The sequence below is a fragment of the Myotis myotis genome, unplaced genomic scaffold (genome assembly GCF_014108235.1).
Source record: "Myotis myotis isolate mMyoMyo1 unplaced genomic scaffold, mMyoMyo1.p scaffold_m19_p_14, whole genome shotgun sequence".
Lineage (NCBI taxonomy): Eukaryota > Metazoa > Chordata > Mammalia > Chiroptera > Vespertilionidae > Myotis > Myotis myotis.
The window spans coordinates 17,889,503-17,906,090 of record NW_023416318.1 but is presented as its reverse complement, the minus strand read 5'-3'; the positions used below and the strand labels follow the sequence as shown (position 1 = coordinate 17,906,090).

The 16,588-nt window shown below is 40.6% G+C and overlaps 1 protein-coding gene across 7 annotated transcripts in view; it reads left to right on the top strand.

Annotated features, from left to right (window-relative positions):
• The window catches only part of AFTPH (aftiphilin), a 66,349-nt gene that overhangs the window by 16,639 nt on the left and 33,122 nt on the right, over window positions 1-16,588 (top strand). For all 7 annotated transcript variants that reach the window (XR_004971814.1, XM_036334355.1, XM_036334356.1 and 4 more), the window contains exon 2: window positions 12,388-14,345. Coding sequence is in view for 6 of the 7 variants with exons in the window: in XM_036334355.1 (XP_036190248.1) it covers window positions 12,420-14,345 (1,926 nt within the window). In the remaining variant the exon portion in view is untranslated. The remainder of the gene's footprint in view (window positions 1-12,387; window positions 14,346-16,588) is intronic.

The following is a 16,588-nucleotide window of genomic DNA, read 5'->3' as shown; positions in this document are numbered from 1 at the left end:
TGTATTTTCATTGTTCGCGGCCCACAGGTTGAGAACCGCTGTTTAGAGAAATATGTAAAGTCCCAGATCAACCGAAGGACTTATATGCATGCATATAAGCGTAACCAATGGACATAAGACACTGGGGGTTAGGGGAGGCAAGGGCAGGGGGAAAAAGGAAACATATGTAATCCGCTTTGTAATACTTTAAGCAATAAAAAAATAAATAAATAAAAATAAAAATGAAGCTTAAAAAAAAAAGAGAAATATGTAAAGTCCTTTCTATCTCAACTAGGCACCTTCTTAAAAGTCTTTATTTTTGTGGGCTTTCCTCTACCTGGATAGTACCTACTTCAAGGTACTGGCGACAACTTGTGTTGCATTATCCTGTTCCACTTCAAAACTTCGATCTTTTAACAGACTAGTCCCTTGAGTTGGTTCAGATGTTATGATCTGTCCTTTAACCTTAGGCATTGTTTCCTATTTTCTAGGGATTGGTTATGGATTTAGCAATAAAGTCAATTTCATGTATCTTCAGCAATGTTTTTACTAAATGTTTCTTAAATTACTTTTTTAGTGACCTTTTTAAAATATATGCAAAGTCATGTGAATGTTTGTGCTAACTAAGCAAACATTGGCTTAGATTTTGTTAAGGGTAGATTATGATATGAGCCACAGACTTGGTGAAAGTTAAAATGTGATGATAGTTGATAATTTACTAAGTGTACAGAATGTACCAGGTACTGAAAGTCTATTTTCTGTAATTCTCATAACAGCATTGAAAGGTAGGAACTGCTAGACCTTTTTTATAGATAGGAAACTGAAGCTCAGAGAAAGCAAACTCATAGTTATTAGTAAATGAGGAAACTGGAATCTGAACCTAGGATCCATTTTACTCCAAGTCCAAGATCTTTTCCCCATACTATACTACTATCCACTTGAGTCATACATATATTGCCTTAAATCCCAAAATAAGGCAAGGTATAAATAAGTAAAATTTAAAAAAAATAGAATGGCATTTTTATAACTATGGTCATATGTTCATTTACTTGTAATGTAGCTGCTGTTAATCTAAGTATGTTGACTTTCTGAGAAACAATTTTTGTTTTTTATTGATGTCTAACATACATATAGCAAAATCCACAAATCTGTTAAGTGTACTATGGGGTGAATTTTTACAAATGTTTGTGCCTGTGTAACTATTACCCAGATCAAGAAATAATATGGACATCTAGCAGACTCTTTTTTGTCCTCTTCCAGTCAGCATTCGACTCCCTATAAGTAACCAGTTGATCTAGCACTGTTCGTTGAAAAGTCTATATTGTCCACAGTTCTCTCTCTGAAATGTGATTTTTCCATGGACAAATCTTCAGAGTAGAGATCTGCCCAAATTCTCTATCTTCATGTTCTAACTACCTTTAAGATACCTCATTTACTACTCAATCATGAGAACCTCATGTCTATTATTTATGTATACTATGGCCTGAATATTTTTTGGATACTCCCATTACTTGTTTACTCCCTTCTAGTAGGTCTCGGAATAAGCAGACATAGAAATAGCAAGTTCAACACACACCCCTCTGTGTGCATGCACACACACACATGTGACTTTGTTCAGGTTGTAAAGAAAATAGATAGCTGATTAGGACCCCTTGTGGTGCGAAGTAAGAAGGATGAAGAAACATTTCTTGAGATTGCTATGTGCCAGGCACAGTAGATAACTCATCTATCGCTTTTTCTTTTTCCTGTTAAGTAGAAATAACTACTTAAAATCCATATTTTCTATGTTAAAAATGTGGATTAGTCTAAGTCAGGCTTAATAGGTAAATTCATTATACAAATAATACTTCAATTAACCATTACTAAATAATACTTCAGTAAACAAATATTAGTGAATTGGCCTGGATACAGAAGAATTTTCTGGAAAGTTTTAGAACTCTTACACTGGCTGGTTGGCATTCTTGGCTGAAACTTGGGAGTGGCACTCATAAGTTTCTGAAGGGTGAGTTGAGCCAGAGCCAAGGCCTGCTAAAGGAGAATGTGTGCCCAAGTTCTTCCCTCAATGGTTGACACAGGTTTGAGGAGTAAGGAAATGATCATAGTCTGGGAGTCTGATATAGCCTGTTAGACCTAGAAGGAGAAAAAGGGAGCATACTTTGCCAAGGTGTGACAGGAAGAAAAACTGCTCTCTGTGTTGTTGGTATGGTTACAGAGTCCTTGATACAGATCCTTGTATTTGCCTTAATATGTAAGTTTGAAATAGGCCTTAAACCAGCAGTTCTCAACCTGGGGGTCGAACGACCCTTTCACAGGGGTCGCCTAAGACCATCAGAAAACACATATATAATTACATATTGTTTTTGTGATTAATCACTATGCTTTAATTATGTTCAATTTGTAACAATGAAATTGGGGGTCACCACAACATGAGGAAGTGTATTAAAGGGTCACGGCATTAGGAAGGTTGAGAACCATTCTTAAACCAATAAAATATTCCATTTTTTAAACAACAAAACATTTTAGGAAAAGCAATGGGTTACGGTCCCTGTGAGGCTGTGACGGCCCCTGTGAGGCTGAGACAGTCCCTGGGAGGCTGAGACTGTGCCTGGGAGGCTGAGATGGCCCCCATGAGGCTGTGACGGTCCCCGTGAGGCTGAGATGGCCCCCGTGAGGCTGTGACGGCCCCCGTGAGGCTGAGACGGTCCCTGGGAGGCTGAGATGGTCCCCGGAAGGCTGAGACGGCCCCTGTGAGGCGGAGATGGCCCCTGTGAGGCTGCGACGGCCCCTGTGTGGCCGAACACAGGGACACGTCGCGGATGGAAATAGCTACATTTTCCATGTGTATGACCCGGCAACAAAAAGCGTACACCTATGGATGAGGACAGTGGGGGGGTAAGGGCAGAGAGTGGGGTGGGAACTGGGTGGAGGGGAGCTTTGGGGGGGAAAAGGGGAACAACTGTAATAATCTGAACAATAAAGATTTATTTTTAAAAAAAAGCAATGGGTTAACCTCAGCCAGGTTTCACTAAAACAAAGATCAGATATGTTTCTTTAAGAAATAAAGTGTTATGGGAATGTAAAATGGTATAGTACTCTGGAAAATACTTTGGCAGTTGTTGGTTTTGGGGGATGTTTTGATGTGTTTTTTTTTTTTTTTTACAAAACTAAACATACACCTACCATAGGACCCAGTAGTCACACTCTTGGGCATTTATCCCAGAAAAAAATGAGGACTATGTTCACATAAAAACCTGTATATAAATGCTCTTAATATCTTTATTATACCAGACCGCTATACCAATTTTTTGGTAATTTCCACACAAAGGTGGAATATTGGCGCTAGATGAAAGGTAGATGAAAGGTAGACCTATTTTCTACAATGTCTCCAAGTTCCATCTTATTCTAACCACTTGTTTGCATGTAACTAACATTTTTCTATATCATGTTGGTTTTTTCTCTTTAATGCTCAGGAGCCCAGGTATAGGGGACAGTTAGGTTCAGGGCCTCAGGTCTGGTAGGATCATATACTAGAGGCCCGGTGCATGAAATTCGTGCACTGGTGGGGTGGGGAGGATCCCTCAGCCCGGCCTGCGCCCTCTCACAATCCGAGACCCCTCGCTCCTTACTGCCCACCTGCTCACTGCTCCTGACCGCTGGGCTCATTGCTCCTTAGCACTACTACGGAGGTGGGAGAGGCTCCCACTGAGCTCGCCAGCCGTGAGCCTGGCTTCAGGCTGAGCGGCACTCTCCATGTGGGAGCACACTGACCACCAGGGGGGGCAGCTCCTGCATTGAGCATCTGCCCCCTGGTGGTCAGTATGCATCATAGCGACCGGTCATTCTGGTCCTTCTGTCGTAACTGTTGCTTAGGCTTTTATTATATAGGTTAGTTAAACATACTGTTAGTATAGTTATTATTAATGTAGTATGCATACTATTTATAATAATAAAATACTGGAAATAATCTATATGTATTTCAGTTGGTGAATGGTTGAACAAACTGGTATATGTGTACAGTAGAATACTATCCTATATAATAAAAGCCTAATATGCTAAGTGTCCGGTCAACTGGTCGGCCGTCCAACCAATCAAAGAGTGATATGCTAAGGCCACTCAACTGCTCGCTATGATGTGCACTGACCAGCAGGGGGCAGACAGTTGAGTGGTTGACCAGTCACTAGGACGTGCACTGACCACCAGGGGGTAGAGGCTCCGACTGGTAGGTTAGCTTGCTGCTTGGGTTCAACTGATCTGGACTGAGCAAGACGGGCCAGACATGCCCTGGAACCCTCCCACGGTCCCTCTCCAGTCCCTATCATGCACCAGTGGAGTCGCTGGTCCCTCGGCCTGGCCTGCACCCTCTTGCAATCCGGGACCCCTCAGGGGATGTCAGAGAGCCGGTTTCGGCCTGATCCCGGGGCCAGGCCGAGGGACCCCACTGGTGCATGAATTCGTGCACTGGGCCTCTAGTTCAACAATAAAAATGATTGACCTGTTGATACATGCAACAACTAAAATGGACTTTAAGGGCATTCATTATACTGAGTAAAAAAAGTTAACTTCAAAAGGTTACACACTGTATGATTCTACTTACATAACACTCTTGAAATGGTAAAACTATGGAGATGAAGAACAAATTAATGGTTGCCCAAGGACAGGGATGGGGTGTGGGAATAAGAGTAGTGGTGGTAGTTACATCTGTAGATGGGATACATTGATCAGAACTATACACAAACCCAAAAGATTGCAAGGTTTTGTTTTGTATTGTTTTTAAGGAACTGAGTAAGGTCTGTAGTCTAATTAACAGTAATGTGTAAACAAGATCAATTTCCAATTTTGCTATTTTACTAGAGCTATATGAGATATCACCATTAGGGGGAGCTGGATGAAGGATGCACAGGACTACTATATTTACAACTTTCTATTAGTCTATTATTATTTCAGAATAAAAAGTTTAAAAAAAATTTAAGGTATGTTGTGCACCTATGTTCATAGCAGCATTATTCATAATAGCCAAAGGTGTAAGCAACCCAACTATTCATCAACAAATGATAACCCTGGCCAGTGTGGCTCAGTTAGTTGAGCATGTTTCATGCACCAGAAGGTCTCCAAGTCAATTCCCTGTGAGGACACATGCCCCAGTTATGGGCTTGATTTTCAGTAGGGTTGCGTCCAGGAGGCAGAGGATCAATGTTTTGCGCTCACATCAATGTTTCTCTTTCTCCCTCTCCCTTCCTCTCTCTCTCTCTAAAAAGCAATAAAAATATAAAATCAATAAAGCCAGTCACAAAAGAACAGATACTATATGATTCTACTTTTATGTAGTATCTAGGGTAGTCAGATTCAGAGACAAAGTAGAATGATGATTGCAGGAGCTGGGGCGGGGCAGGGGGAGGGAAAGGGGAGTTATTGTTTAATGGGTAGAGAAGATACTTTGATATTTGGAGAGATTAAAAAAGTTCTAGAGATGGATGGTAATAAAGATTGCACAGCAGTGTGTATGTACTTAATGCCATTGAATCATACACTTAAAAATGGTTAATATAGTAAATTTTATTATGTATATTTTGTCATAATTTTTTAAATAAGGTTTTATTGTATAAGTAACACGTTTATTGTAAAACATACATATTTAAATACATACATAAATCTCCTTGAGTGTTATTAGTGTGTTTTTTTTTTTCATTTTGAAATGGTCACAGATTTAGAAAAAGTTGCAAGTTCAGTACAAATAATTTTCCCAAAATAATTTGAGACTTCCCAACCCAATGTCCTGTCTCTGCCAAATATTCTAATGTGTATTTCCTACAATCAAGGACATTCTCTTACATAACCATAATACTACCATCAAAATCAAGAAATTAACATCTATACTTTCCTGCTATCTAATCCTTGGACTGTATTCAAATTTCATAATCATCCCAATAATGACCTTTACAAACAGGGAATCAGTTGGGACTGAAATGCTGCATTTACTTGTCATATCTCTTTAGTCATCTTCAATCTGGAACAGTTCTTCCCTTTTTCCTTAATTTTCATGACATTGATATTTGTGAAGATTGTTTTGTAGACTCTCTCTCAATTTGAGTTTGTCTAACGTTTCCTCATGATTCAATTGAGGTTATATATTTTTGGCAGGAATATTCCAAAGTGATTCTACGTTCTTCCCATTGGATTTGTCAACTGATGCATGATTTTAATTTTCCTATTACTAATGATGTTCACTTTGATCACTTGATTAAGTGTCAGGCTTCACCACTATAAAGTTACACTTTTTCCTTTGTAATTAAGTATGTTGTGGGGAGGTATTTTGAAGCTATGCATATCCTGTTCCTCATCTAACTTTCCATTTATTCACTTATCTGTGAGAACTGAGTTTATTATTTTATTCAGTGGATTATAATCAGTTATTATTTTTATTTTGATGCTCAATTGTCCCTGATTTAACTGGTTGGAGCCCTTCAAGCTGGCTTTTGTGTTCTTTTGACATGTTCCCATCATTATAAATGTTTTAAATTTAAAAAAAAGAATCATGACATTAATGGCTACATAGTATGCTATTGTAAGAATATAACATAATTTGTATAAATAATCCCTTTGGAGCATTTTGTTTTACTTTTTTTTTTTTAATTTGTATAATATAGCCAGATTGCCTTCTGCAAGCTTTATAACAATTTGCACACCCACCAGCAGTATGTGTGTGCCAGGTGTCCATTTCTCCACACTCTCATTAACAATCAGAGACTATTTTTAAATAATAGGAACTTCATAATTATAGGGAAACTGTTAGAAGTCAAATTACCCTGTACACTAAACATTGGAAGGAGTTATCAGGACTCTAAACAAGGAGGAAAAAACAGGGTTTATTTTATACAGGGTGTCCCAGAAAAAAATGTATATACACTTTAACAGCTAATAGCTCAGTTTTGAACCAGCTATATGACCTTTGGAACATTGATCATCAGTTAGCCCCATTTTCTTCATCTCTAATTTAAATTAATGTTGTTTCTAAGGCAACTTCTCCCTAAAACTGGAAGATCATATAAAATTTTATTCTGAGAGTTGAAAGAAAGTGATTCCTTTTAAGCTGCAAAACTGATTGAATTTTGTAATAAACATGTTCCTCATGTATCTTACTGACAACTATGAATTGCAGAAAGTATCAATTCATTGTTTATGGGCTAATTTTATTGTAGGACTTTGGTTGTTAATCCTCTCTTTGCTTTTAATATTAGCCTGTCTGTGGCACCTTTGACTGTTTAGTACAGAGGAACAGGATAAACTAGATATAAATTTAAAAATTAAATGTATAAGAAAAAAAGAGGACACGATAAACTAAAGGATATGGGAAGGATTATTCAATAAATGGGATTATGATAATTGCTTGGCTATTTAGGGAAGATTTTTACTTAGACCCTTGCTTTAGATCATACACTAAATTAAGTTCTAGGTGGATTAAGAATTAAATGTTAAAAATACACTCTAAAAGCAGAAGAAAATAAAAGTGATACTATTTATTAAATCTTAATCTTATATAATAACTAGAGGCCCGGTGCACAAAAATTTGTGCACTCCGGGGGGAGGGGGGCGGTCCCTCAGCCCGGCCTGTGCCCTCTTGCAGTCTGGGACACTTCGGGAGATAACGACCTGCTGGCTTAGGCCTGCTCCCCGGTGGCAGAGGGCAGGCCCAATCCCTAGGTGCAGCCCCTGGTTGGGCTCAGAGCAGGGCCGATTGGGGAGTTGGGGCGCCGCCCCCTGTCATGCACAGAGCAGGGTGATAGGGAGGTTGTGATGCAACCCTCAGTCACGCTCAGGGTAGGGCCGATTGGGAGTTTGGGGCACCGTCCCCGGTCACACTCAAGGCAGGGTCGATGGGGAGGTTGTGGCGCCACCCCCTGTCACGCACAGAGCAGGGCCAATCAGGGGGTTGGGGCACTGCCCCCTGTCACTCACAGAGCAGGGCCCATCAGGGGGGTTGGGGCTCTGTACCCTGTCACGCACAGAGCAGGGCCCATCAGGGGGGTTAGGGCTCTGTACCCTGTCACGCACAGAGCAGGGCCAATCAGGGGGTTGGGGCGCTGCCCCCTGTCACTCACAGAGCAGGGCCCATCAGGGGGGTTGGGCTCTGTACCCTGTCACGCACAGAGCAGGGCCCATCAGGGGGGTTAGGGCTCTGTACCCTGTCACCCACAGAGCAGGGCTGATCAGGGGGTTGGGGCGCCGCACCCTGTCACACGCTGATCCCAGTGCTGGGAGGCATATTACCCTTTTACTATATAGGATAGAGGCCTGGTGCACGGGTGAGGGCCGGCTGGTTTGCCCTGAAGGGTGTCCTGGATCAGGGTGGGGGTCCCCACTGGGGTGCCTGGCGAGCCTGGGTGAGGGGATGATGGCTGTTTGCAGCTGGTCACACACCCTTCAGGTTGGGGGTCCCCACTGGGGTGCCTGGCCAGTTTGGGTGAGAGGCTGAGGGCTGTTTTCATGCTGGCAAGTGAGTGAAGCTCCCAACCGCTCCTTTTTTTCCTTTTTTTTTTTTAATTCTGGGCCAGCTTTAGCTTTGAGGCTTGGCTCCAGCTTTAGGCCTCCGCTGCTGAAAGTAGGTTTCTGGCCTTTGCTTACAATGTTGCAATCCTGCTGGCTGAAGCCCGGCGGACTAAAGCAGGTTTCTGGGGTTTTAATGTTTAGCTTCTATATTTGTCACATAGTTGCTTAGAGTTGCAGCTCAGAGGCCTGCAGCGGCAGGCGGGGAACGTTGGAGTCCTTCGTCACTGAAGCAAGCAAGCCTCATGTTAGTTTCAAGCTGCCTGGCTGCCGGCCGCCATCTTGGCTGGCAGTTAATTTGCATATTGCACTGATTAGCCAATAGGAAGGGTAGCGGTCGTATGCCAATTACCATGTTTCTCTTTTATTAGATAGGATAATAATGTAATTAAGAAAATTATTAATGAGAAGATCAATTGGTTTGACCCCTTAAAAATTAATTTGGGCCCTGACCAGTTTGGCTCAGTGGATAAAGTGTCGGCCTGCGGACTTAAGGATCCCAGGTTCGATTCCAGTCAAGGGCATGTACCTTGGTTGTGGGCACATCCCCAGTAGGGAGTGTGCAGGAGGCAGCTCATCGATGTTTCTAACTCTCTACCCCTCTCCCTTCCTCTCTGTAAAAAATCAATAAAATATATTTTTTTTAAAAAAAATAATTTGGGAAAGCAGTTTGGCAGGTTTTTTTTTTAAAATATATTTTTATTGATTTCAGATGGAAGGGGGGGAGAGAGAGAGAGAGAGAGAGAGAGAGAGGGAGAGGAGAGAGAGAGAATCATCAGTTAGAGATAATCATTGATCAGCTGCCTCCTGAACAACCCCCCACTGGGAATTGTGCCTGCAACCCAGGCATGTGCCCAGACTGGGAATTGAACCATGACCTCCTGGTTCATAGGTCAGTGCTCAACCACTGAGCCAAATCGGCCGCGTTGCAATTTCTTATAAAGTTAAACACTGTATCCCAGCATTCACACTCCTGGGTACTTAAGTTAGAGAAATGAAAACTCATATTCTCAGAACAATCTGTACATAAATGTTCATAGCAGTTTTAGTTGTAATTGTAAAATACAGGAAACAACCAAAATGTCCTACATGGAGTGAATGGAGAAACAGAACTGCAGTATCTACACTAATAAAAGAGAAACATGGTAATTGGCGTACGACTGCTATCCTTCCCATTGGCTAATCAGGGCAATATGCAAATTAACTGTCAGCCAAGATGGCGGCCGGCAGCCAGGCAGCTTGAAACTAACATGAGGCTTGCTTGCTTCAGTGACAGAGGAAACCAACGTTCCCCGCCTGCCGCTGCAGGCCTCTGAGCCTGCAGTTTCAAACATTGTAACAAATACAGACGCTAAACAAAACTCCAGAAACCAGCTTTCAGCGAGCTGGGATCTCAGAGCTGGAGTTGATACAGAGTTTCGAGAACCAAAACAAACCAGATACCTGCTTTCAGGAGCAGAGGCCTAAGAGCTGGAGCCTCAGAGCTAAAGCTGGCCCAGAATAAAAAAAAAAAGAAAAAAAGGAGCAGTTGGGAGCTTCAGTTCCAGCCTGAAAACAGCCCTCAGCCCCTCACCCAGGCTGGCCAGGCACCCCAGTGGGGACCCCCATCCTGATCCAGGACACCCTTCAGGGCAAACCAGCCGGCCCCCACCCGTGCACCAGGCCTCTATTCTATATAGTAAAAGGGTAATATGCCTCCCAGCACCGGGATCAGCGGAGCCGCGAGGCCTCCAGGCACCAGGATCAGCGTGACAGGGGGCAGCGCCCAAACCCCTGATCGCCCTGCGGCTCTGTGGGTGACAGGGGGTGGGGCCACAACCTCCCTATCCGCCCTGCTCTGTACGTTACAGGGGAAGGCGCCCCAACCCCCTGATCAGCCCTGCTCTGTGGGTGATAGAGAGCTGCATCCCAACCCCCTGATGGGCCCTGCTCTGTGTGTGACAGAGTAGAGCCATAACCTCCCCATCGGCCCTGCCCTGAGTGTGAGAGTGGCGGCGCCCCAAACCCCATCCCACTGGCCCTGCTCTGTGTGTGACGGGGCGGTGCCCCAACTCCCCTATCGGCCCTACTCTGTGAGTGACAGCGGGGAGCTCCTCAACCACCTGATCGGCCCTGCTCTGTGCATGATAGGGGGCAGCGCCCCAACCCCCTGATTGGCCCTGCTCTGTGCGTGACAGGGGGTGGCGCCGCAACCTCCCCATCGACCCTGCCTTGAGTGTGACGGGGCAGTGCCCCAACCCCCCAATCGGCCCTACCCTGAGCGTGACTGAGGGTGGCATCACAGCCTCCCAATCCGCCCTGCTCTGTGCATGACAGGGGGCGGCGCCCCAACTCCCCAATCGGCCCTGCTCTGAGCCCGACCAGGGGCTGCACCTAGGGATTGGGCCTGCCCTCTGCCACCCAGGAGCAGGCCTAAGCCAGCAGGTCATTATCTCCCGAAGGGTCCCAGACTGCAAGAGGGCACAGGCCGGGCTGAGGGACCCCCCCCCTCCCCCCGGAGTGCACAAATTTTTGTGCACCGGGTTTCTAGTAGCTATATAATGAACTATATGATGAATATTAAACTATTTTTGCAACAGTTCTTATCCAAATTTTAGTGATGATTACTCAAATCTAATCTATATATGTGATAAATATCCTAGATATTTAGGATATTTATCACACACACACACACACACACACACACACAAAACACAAAGGAAAAAAAAAACTAAACAAGGTGGTTTAATCAGGTGCTATCATTAATTACCATATTATTGGGGGGAAACTGAGTGGAATATACATGATAACTATAATTTTCAACTTCTTGTGCATCCTAAATGATTTCAGAATTGAAAATTATAAAAAATTAAATTGTGGTACATATAGGCACTGGAATATTATTCAGTGCTAAAATGAAATGAGCTATCAAACCATGAAAAAACATGGAGGAACCTTAGATGCATATTACAAAGTGAAAGAAGCCAGTCATACAGTACTATGTACAGGCTACATATATACTGTATGATTCCAACTATATGACATTCTGGAAAAGGCAAAAACTATAGAGATAGTAAAAAGATCAGTGATTTCCAGGGACAGGGGAGGGGGAAAGATAAACAGGTAGAACACAGGATTTTTAGGGCAATGAAATTACTCTGTATAATTCTATAATGGGGGACACATGTCTTTATACATTTGTCCAAACCCAAGGAATGCATAACACCAAGAGTAAACTCTAATATAAACTCTGGACTTTGGGTATTAATGATATGTTGATGTAGGCTCATCAATTGTAACAGATATATCACTGTGGTGGAAGGTGTTCTTAATAGATGAGGCTATGAATGAATGGGGGCAGGGAGATATATGGGAAATCTCGGTATCTTCTATGCTTTTGCTATGAACCTAAAACTACCCTGAAAAAATTAAGTATATTAAGTCAAAAGAAAAGAATCAACTTGGGTATAAAGTTGAAAAGCAAAGTGAGGAAATATTTGTAATAATTATTAGAGATAAAATGTTCATATCTTTTATTTATAAAGAGTTCATACAAATTCATAAGGCAAGCCCTGAGTAAACTGGAAAGAGGGCTTAAGAGAACAAGCAGGTGCCCTCAAAGAGAATTTTTTAGATACACTGCTGTGTTTATTTGAAATTTGTTGGAATCCCCAAATTTAGTAATGTACTACCAATGTCCTTAGAAACATACACTAGAAGAGAGAAAATTTTTTGGCATATTATTATATTGGTGAAAAGTAATCTCACCTAAGAGGAAAATAGTTTAAAATATACAAAAAAGAGCACTGTAAATTCGCATTGTTTTGAAGTAGCTTAGAGAATTTTGAAAGATCTTATCCTCAAAAAATCTCTTTTCTTTTTTTTCAGTTATAAATTAATTATTTGAAAGCAAGTGAACAATGGAGCCAGACGTCATTCAGATGTACTCTTCATCCCCACCACCACTGGACAATGGAGCTGAGGATGAGGATGAGGATGAATTTGGGGAATTTGGAGGGTTTTCAGAAGTTAGCCCTTCCAGTGTAGGGTTTGTTGAATTTGAAACACCAGATTGTACTCGTCCCAAGGAAGAGTTTGTACCTTCAAACCACTTTATGCCAATTCATGATTTCTCAGAAAATGTAGATAGCCTTACAAGCTTCAAGTCCATTGAAAATGGTAATGATAAGGATATCACTGCTGAACTTTCTTCTCCTGTGAAAGGACAGTCTAATGTTTTGCTCTCTACCACCAGCAAAGAAGTAATTCCATCTGAAACTTTAGATACTTCCATCGATGGCATAGAAAGTCCAGGAAATTTAAATAAAATAATGGAGCAGAGACAGAATGTTGGAACACCTGAAAGTTTCTCTCCGAGAGATTTTAGAACTGATATGAATGTTGTTCATCAAAACAAGCATTTACAGAGCTGCAATGGTGAAAAGCCTCCTTGTCTGGAGATTCTAACAAATGGGTTTGCAGTATTGGAAACTGTAAATCCTCAGGGAACAGATGATCTGGACACTGTAGTGGATTCAAAAGGAAGAAAGCCTCTTAGCACTCATGGTACTGAGTATAATTTAGACTGTGCACATAGTCCTGCTGAGGAATTTTCAGATTTTGCCACATTTCCCGAAAAGGAAAGGATACAACTAGAAGAAATGGGATGTGCAGTTTTAAATGATAGAGAAGCACTAACCATTCAGGAAAACAATAAAATTAATAGAGCTAATGAACTAAATTCTATAAAAGAAGTGTCTTTGGGTAGAAACTTTGATAATAAAGAACACATTGAAAGAGAAGATCAGATTTGCCTTTCAGAAACAAGCAGGAAGAGTAACAGAGGTCTCAGTACTAAAACACAAGGCCTTCCAACATTACAACAGGATGAATTTTTAAATTCAAGTGTACAATCAAAGGCTTGGACTTCGGTTGACTCAGCTGATAATTCGGAAGCCAATAGGAGAGAACAATGTAAAACTGAGGAAAAACTTGATTTATTTACTTCCAAATGTACTGGCCTATGCATGGATTCTGTTAAAACTTTTGATGCTGATGATGAAGTTAGTTCTTCCAAAGAAGAAAGTAGAAAGTTTACTGATTACCAAAGCCCCAGCATTGATCCTACAGAAGAAAATGTTTTGGGCGATCCTATAAGTGTAAAAAATGGGGATAGTAGTAACGACTTTGTGACTTGCAACGATACTAATGAAGATGATTTTGGTGACTTTGGCACAGCCAGTGGCACAACTCCACCTTTTGTTACCGGTACTCAAGATTCAATGAGTGATGTCACTTTTCAAGAGTCCTCAGAGCACTTTCCACATATTAGTGAACCAGGTGATGACTTTGGAGAATTTGGGGATACAAATGCTGTTTCTTGCCAAGAGGAAATTATATTTACCGAGGCAGACCGAAAACAAAATTCTGATAGTTTTTCAGAGGAAGGTAAGTTGGAAAGAAAGTCTACAGGAACTGAACGTGTTTCAGAACTAAAAATTGGGCAAGAAGGTGAGTTTGGAGATTTTAATTCTGTGCCAAATATTCAAGATGACTGCAGTGCTTTTCAAGACTCTGATGATTTTGCGGACTTCAGTTCAGCTGGTCCTAGCCAAGTTGTAGATTGGAATGCTTTTGAGGATGGACAGAAAGATAGTTGCTCTTGGGCTGCTTTTGGAGATGAGCAAGCTGCTGAATCTCATCATCGGAAGGAAGCCTGGCAGTCACATAGGACAGATGAAAAGACTGATACCCCAGAAACCCTCAAAACGCACAGTGTCCCTTTAGCAACTTCCAAAGGAGCAGTTGCTGGTGGCTATGTACAGGAAACAGCCACTTCAGTTCAGGTATTTACTAATTTTCTCTATTTTATATGACAAACTATGGAGGCTTCTTAATTTAACTTTTCAAAAAATATTTTTAAGTTGAATATCTGTTAAGGAGTCTTTATGATACATAATGCTTGCCTGATTTGTAGGTTATTTACATTTTTTACAAGCCTTTGGTAAACTTGAAATAGTACTACAATAATGCTTAGTAAAAATTTTCTTTATCTCAAGGGGTTTTTTAATATTTAAAGAAATTCATCAACTTGGTTTTTTGATTAATGTAAATATTGTTACATTCATCAAAAATGTAAAAATTCATTAATTAGCTAATTCTAGTGAATCCTTCAGTGTTTACTTTTACAGTGGTTTTAAAAGGTTAAACTGAGATTTAGAAGACTTTCTTAAGTTTCAGAAAACAATGTCTTTTCATTTTGTCTATCAAAGAAAGATCTAGGAGATTAAAGTATAGTTTTGATAGCAGGAGAAAGCAAGCAGAATTTGAAATCTCACCCTATGCTGAAGGCTATAGGGACTTGAAGTATAGAAAAAGAATTTGAAAGAAACAGATTTGGGCCTTGTACTTAACAGGTACTAAAAGACCTGGGGTAAGGGTGAGAGAGTAAGGTTTAGATCTAGTAAGAGACAACCATGGTTGACTTATTATGGCTATATTTATTTGCTTATAATTTCTTGAAAATGTACATTTACGGCCACTCTTCTTGTTGAGTAAGGACATCAGGGAGAATATTTTTTACCCACCTGTACTTTATTATCTTCTGGTGTAGTCTTTTTCAGAGAAGATTCATTAAGATTTATTTTCATCTAAAGTAGCCCCTAGAGGTGCAGCTTGATACCCAAATTGTTCCTCCGGCTACATTTTACCTTTCCTCAACCCCAGGGGTGTGGAAGAGAACACTTGAAAATAACTGCTTTATACTGACAATTGATATATGTAACACTTGGTCCTCAAGCTTAGTTTAAGTTCCTGAGAATAAAATCAGAATCTATAAATTCTACTTCTCTAGTTATCTTTTGCTAAGCAAACCATTTTTAATTGGAAATATTTCCAAAGTCTGAATGTTAATTGAAATGGTTATACATCATTGTTTTAACATCTTTAATACTTCAAGATATTTCAAAATTATGGTATTACCAGTTGGTGTACACAGCTATCACTTTTCATTTGACTTTGAGGGTCTTAATAGCTAAATTTGCTAATTCAGTTATTACATGGTTTGGCTAATGTTTTATATCTGATGAGGAATTTATTTTTGAGGCAGAAGCTTGCAGTTGTAAACAAGGAGTGAATTAATTGTACAATGCAAAGCAAAGACTTGTTGGTTTTGACCTAATCCGTTTCGTAATTAGTTTCATCTTACTAGAGTGTAAGATGACACTGGTATTGGATGATCTTTAATTTATGTTGTTAGAACATTTAACATCATCAGATAATGAATTTTTTAAAGTATGACCACTTTAAAAAGGAAATTTTTGCATCATACAAGTTGATCGAAGTTATTTATGTATAATTTGATTACTGAAATAGGAGATAATGAAGTATATGGATGGACCTTATGGAATCTTATGGATCTGAGTTTGAATCTTGACTCAGCCTCTTATAAGCTTTATGATTTAAGACAAGTTACCCCTGGACTCAGTTATCTGTAATATCTACTTCAAAGGACTTTTGTGCAGATAAAATGACATGACAGTAAATTTTAAAATGAGTGAAAAAATCTGAAACACCAAAATTTTTAATATGATCTATTTTTTAAAAATTAACTGTGTATATGTGGCAAGATGCATTAAGACTTTCTGAGATTTATTTGGCTCAGTCCTTAGGCTTTTTTTTTTTTTTTTTTTTTTTTTTGCTGAATGAGTTACACAAAAGGAGCAGAACTTGGAGGTGGGTGTTGAAATAGAGAGACTGCTGGAAAGGGCTAGAAGGGAACTTCGGAAGAAAGTTGAGGTAGAGAAATGGGTAAACCCTGCTAAGTGAGTAGTTGCAAATGACTTTCATTCTTATCCTGCTGTTGGTAAGGAGGCCTGTGGCCTGCAGTTTCTTTCTTTTCCAGGATCTGCTGAGCTACGCCAGCAGGGCGCTTACATTTTAATAAAATATCTCTTCCTTGGGTCAAGAGACAAATCAGTTATTGTAGCTTTATTGCAATAATTTGTTACTTAAGGGAAAAATCAACCAAGAAGAAAATTTTCAAAGTTATAAAATGTTGTTAGACAAACTAATTCTCAGAAGTGGGTCC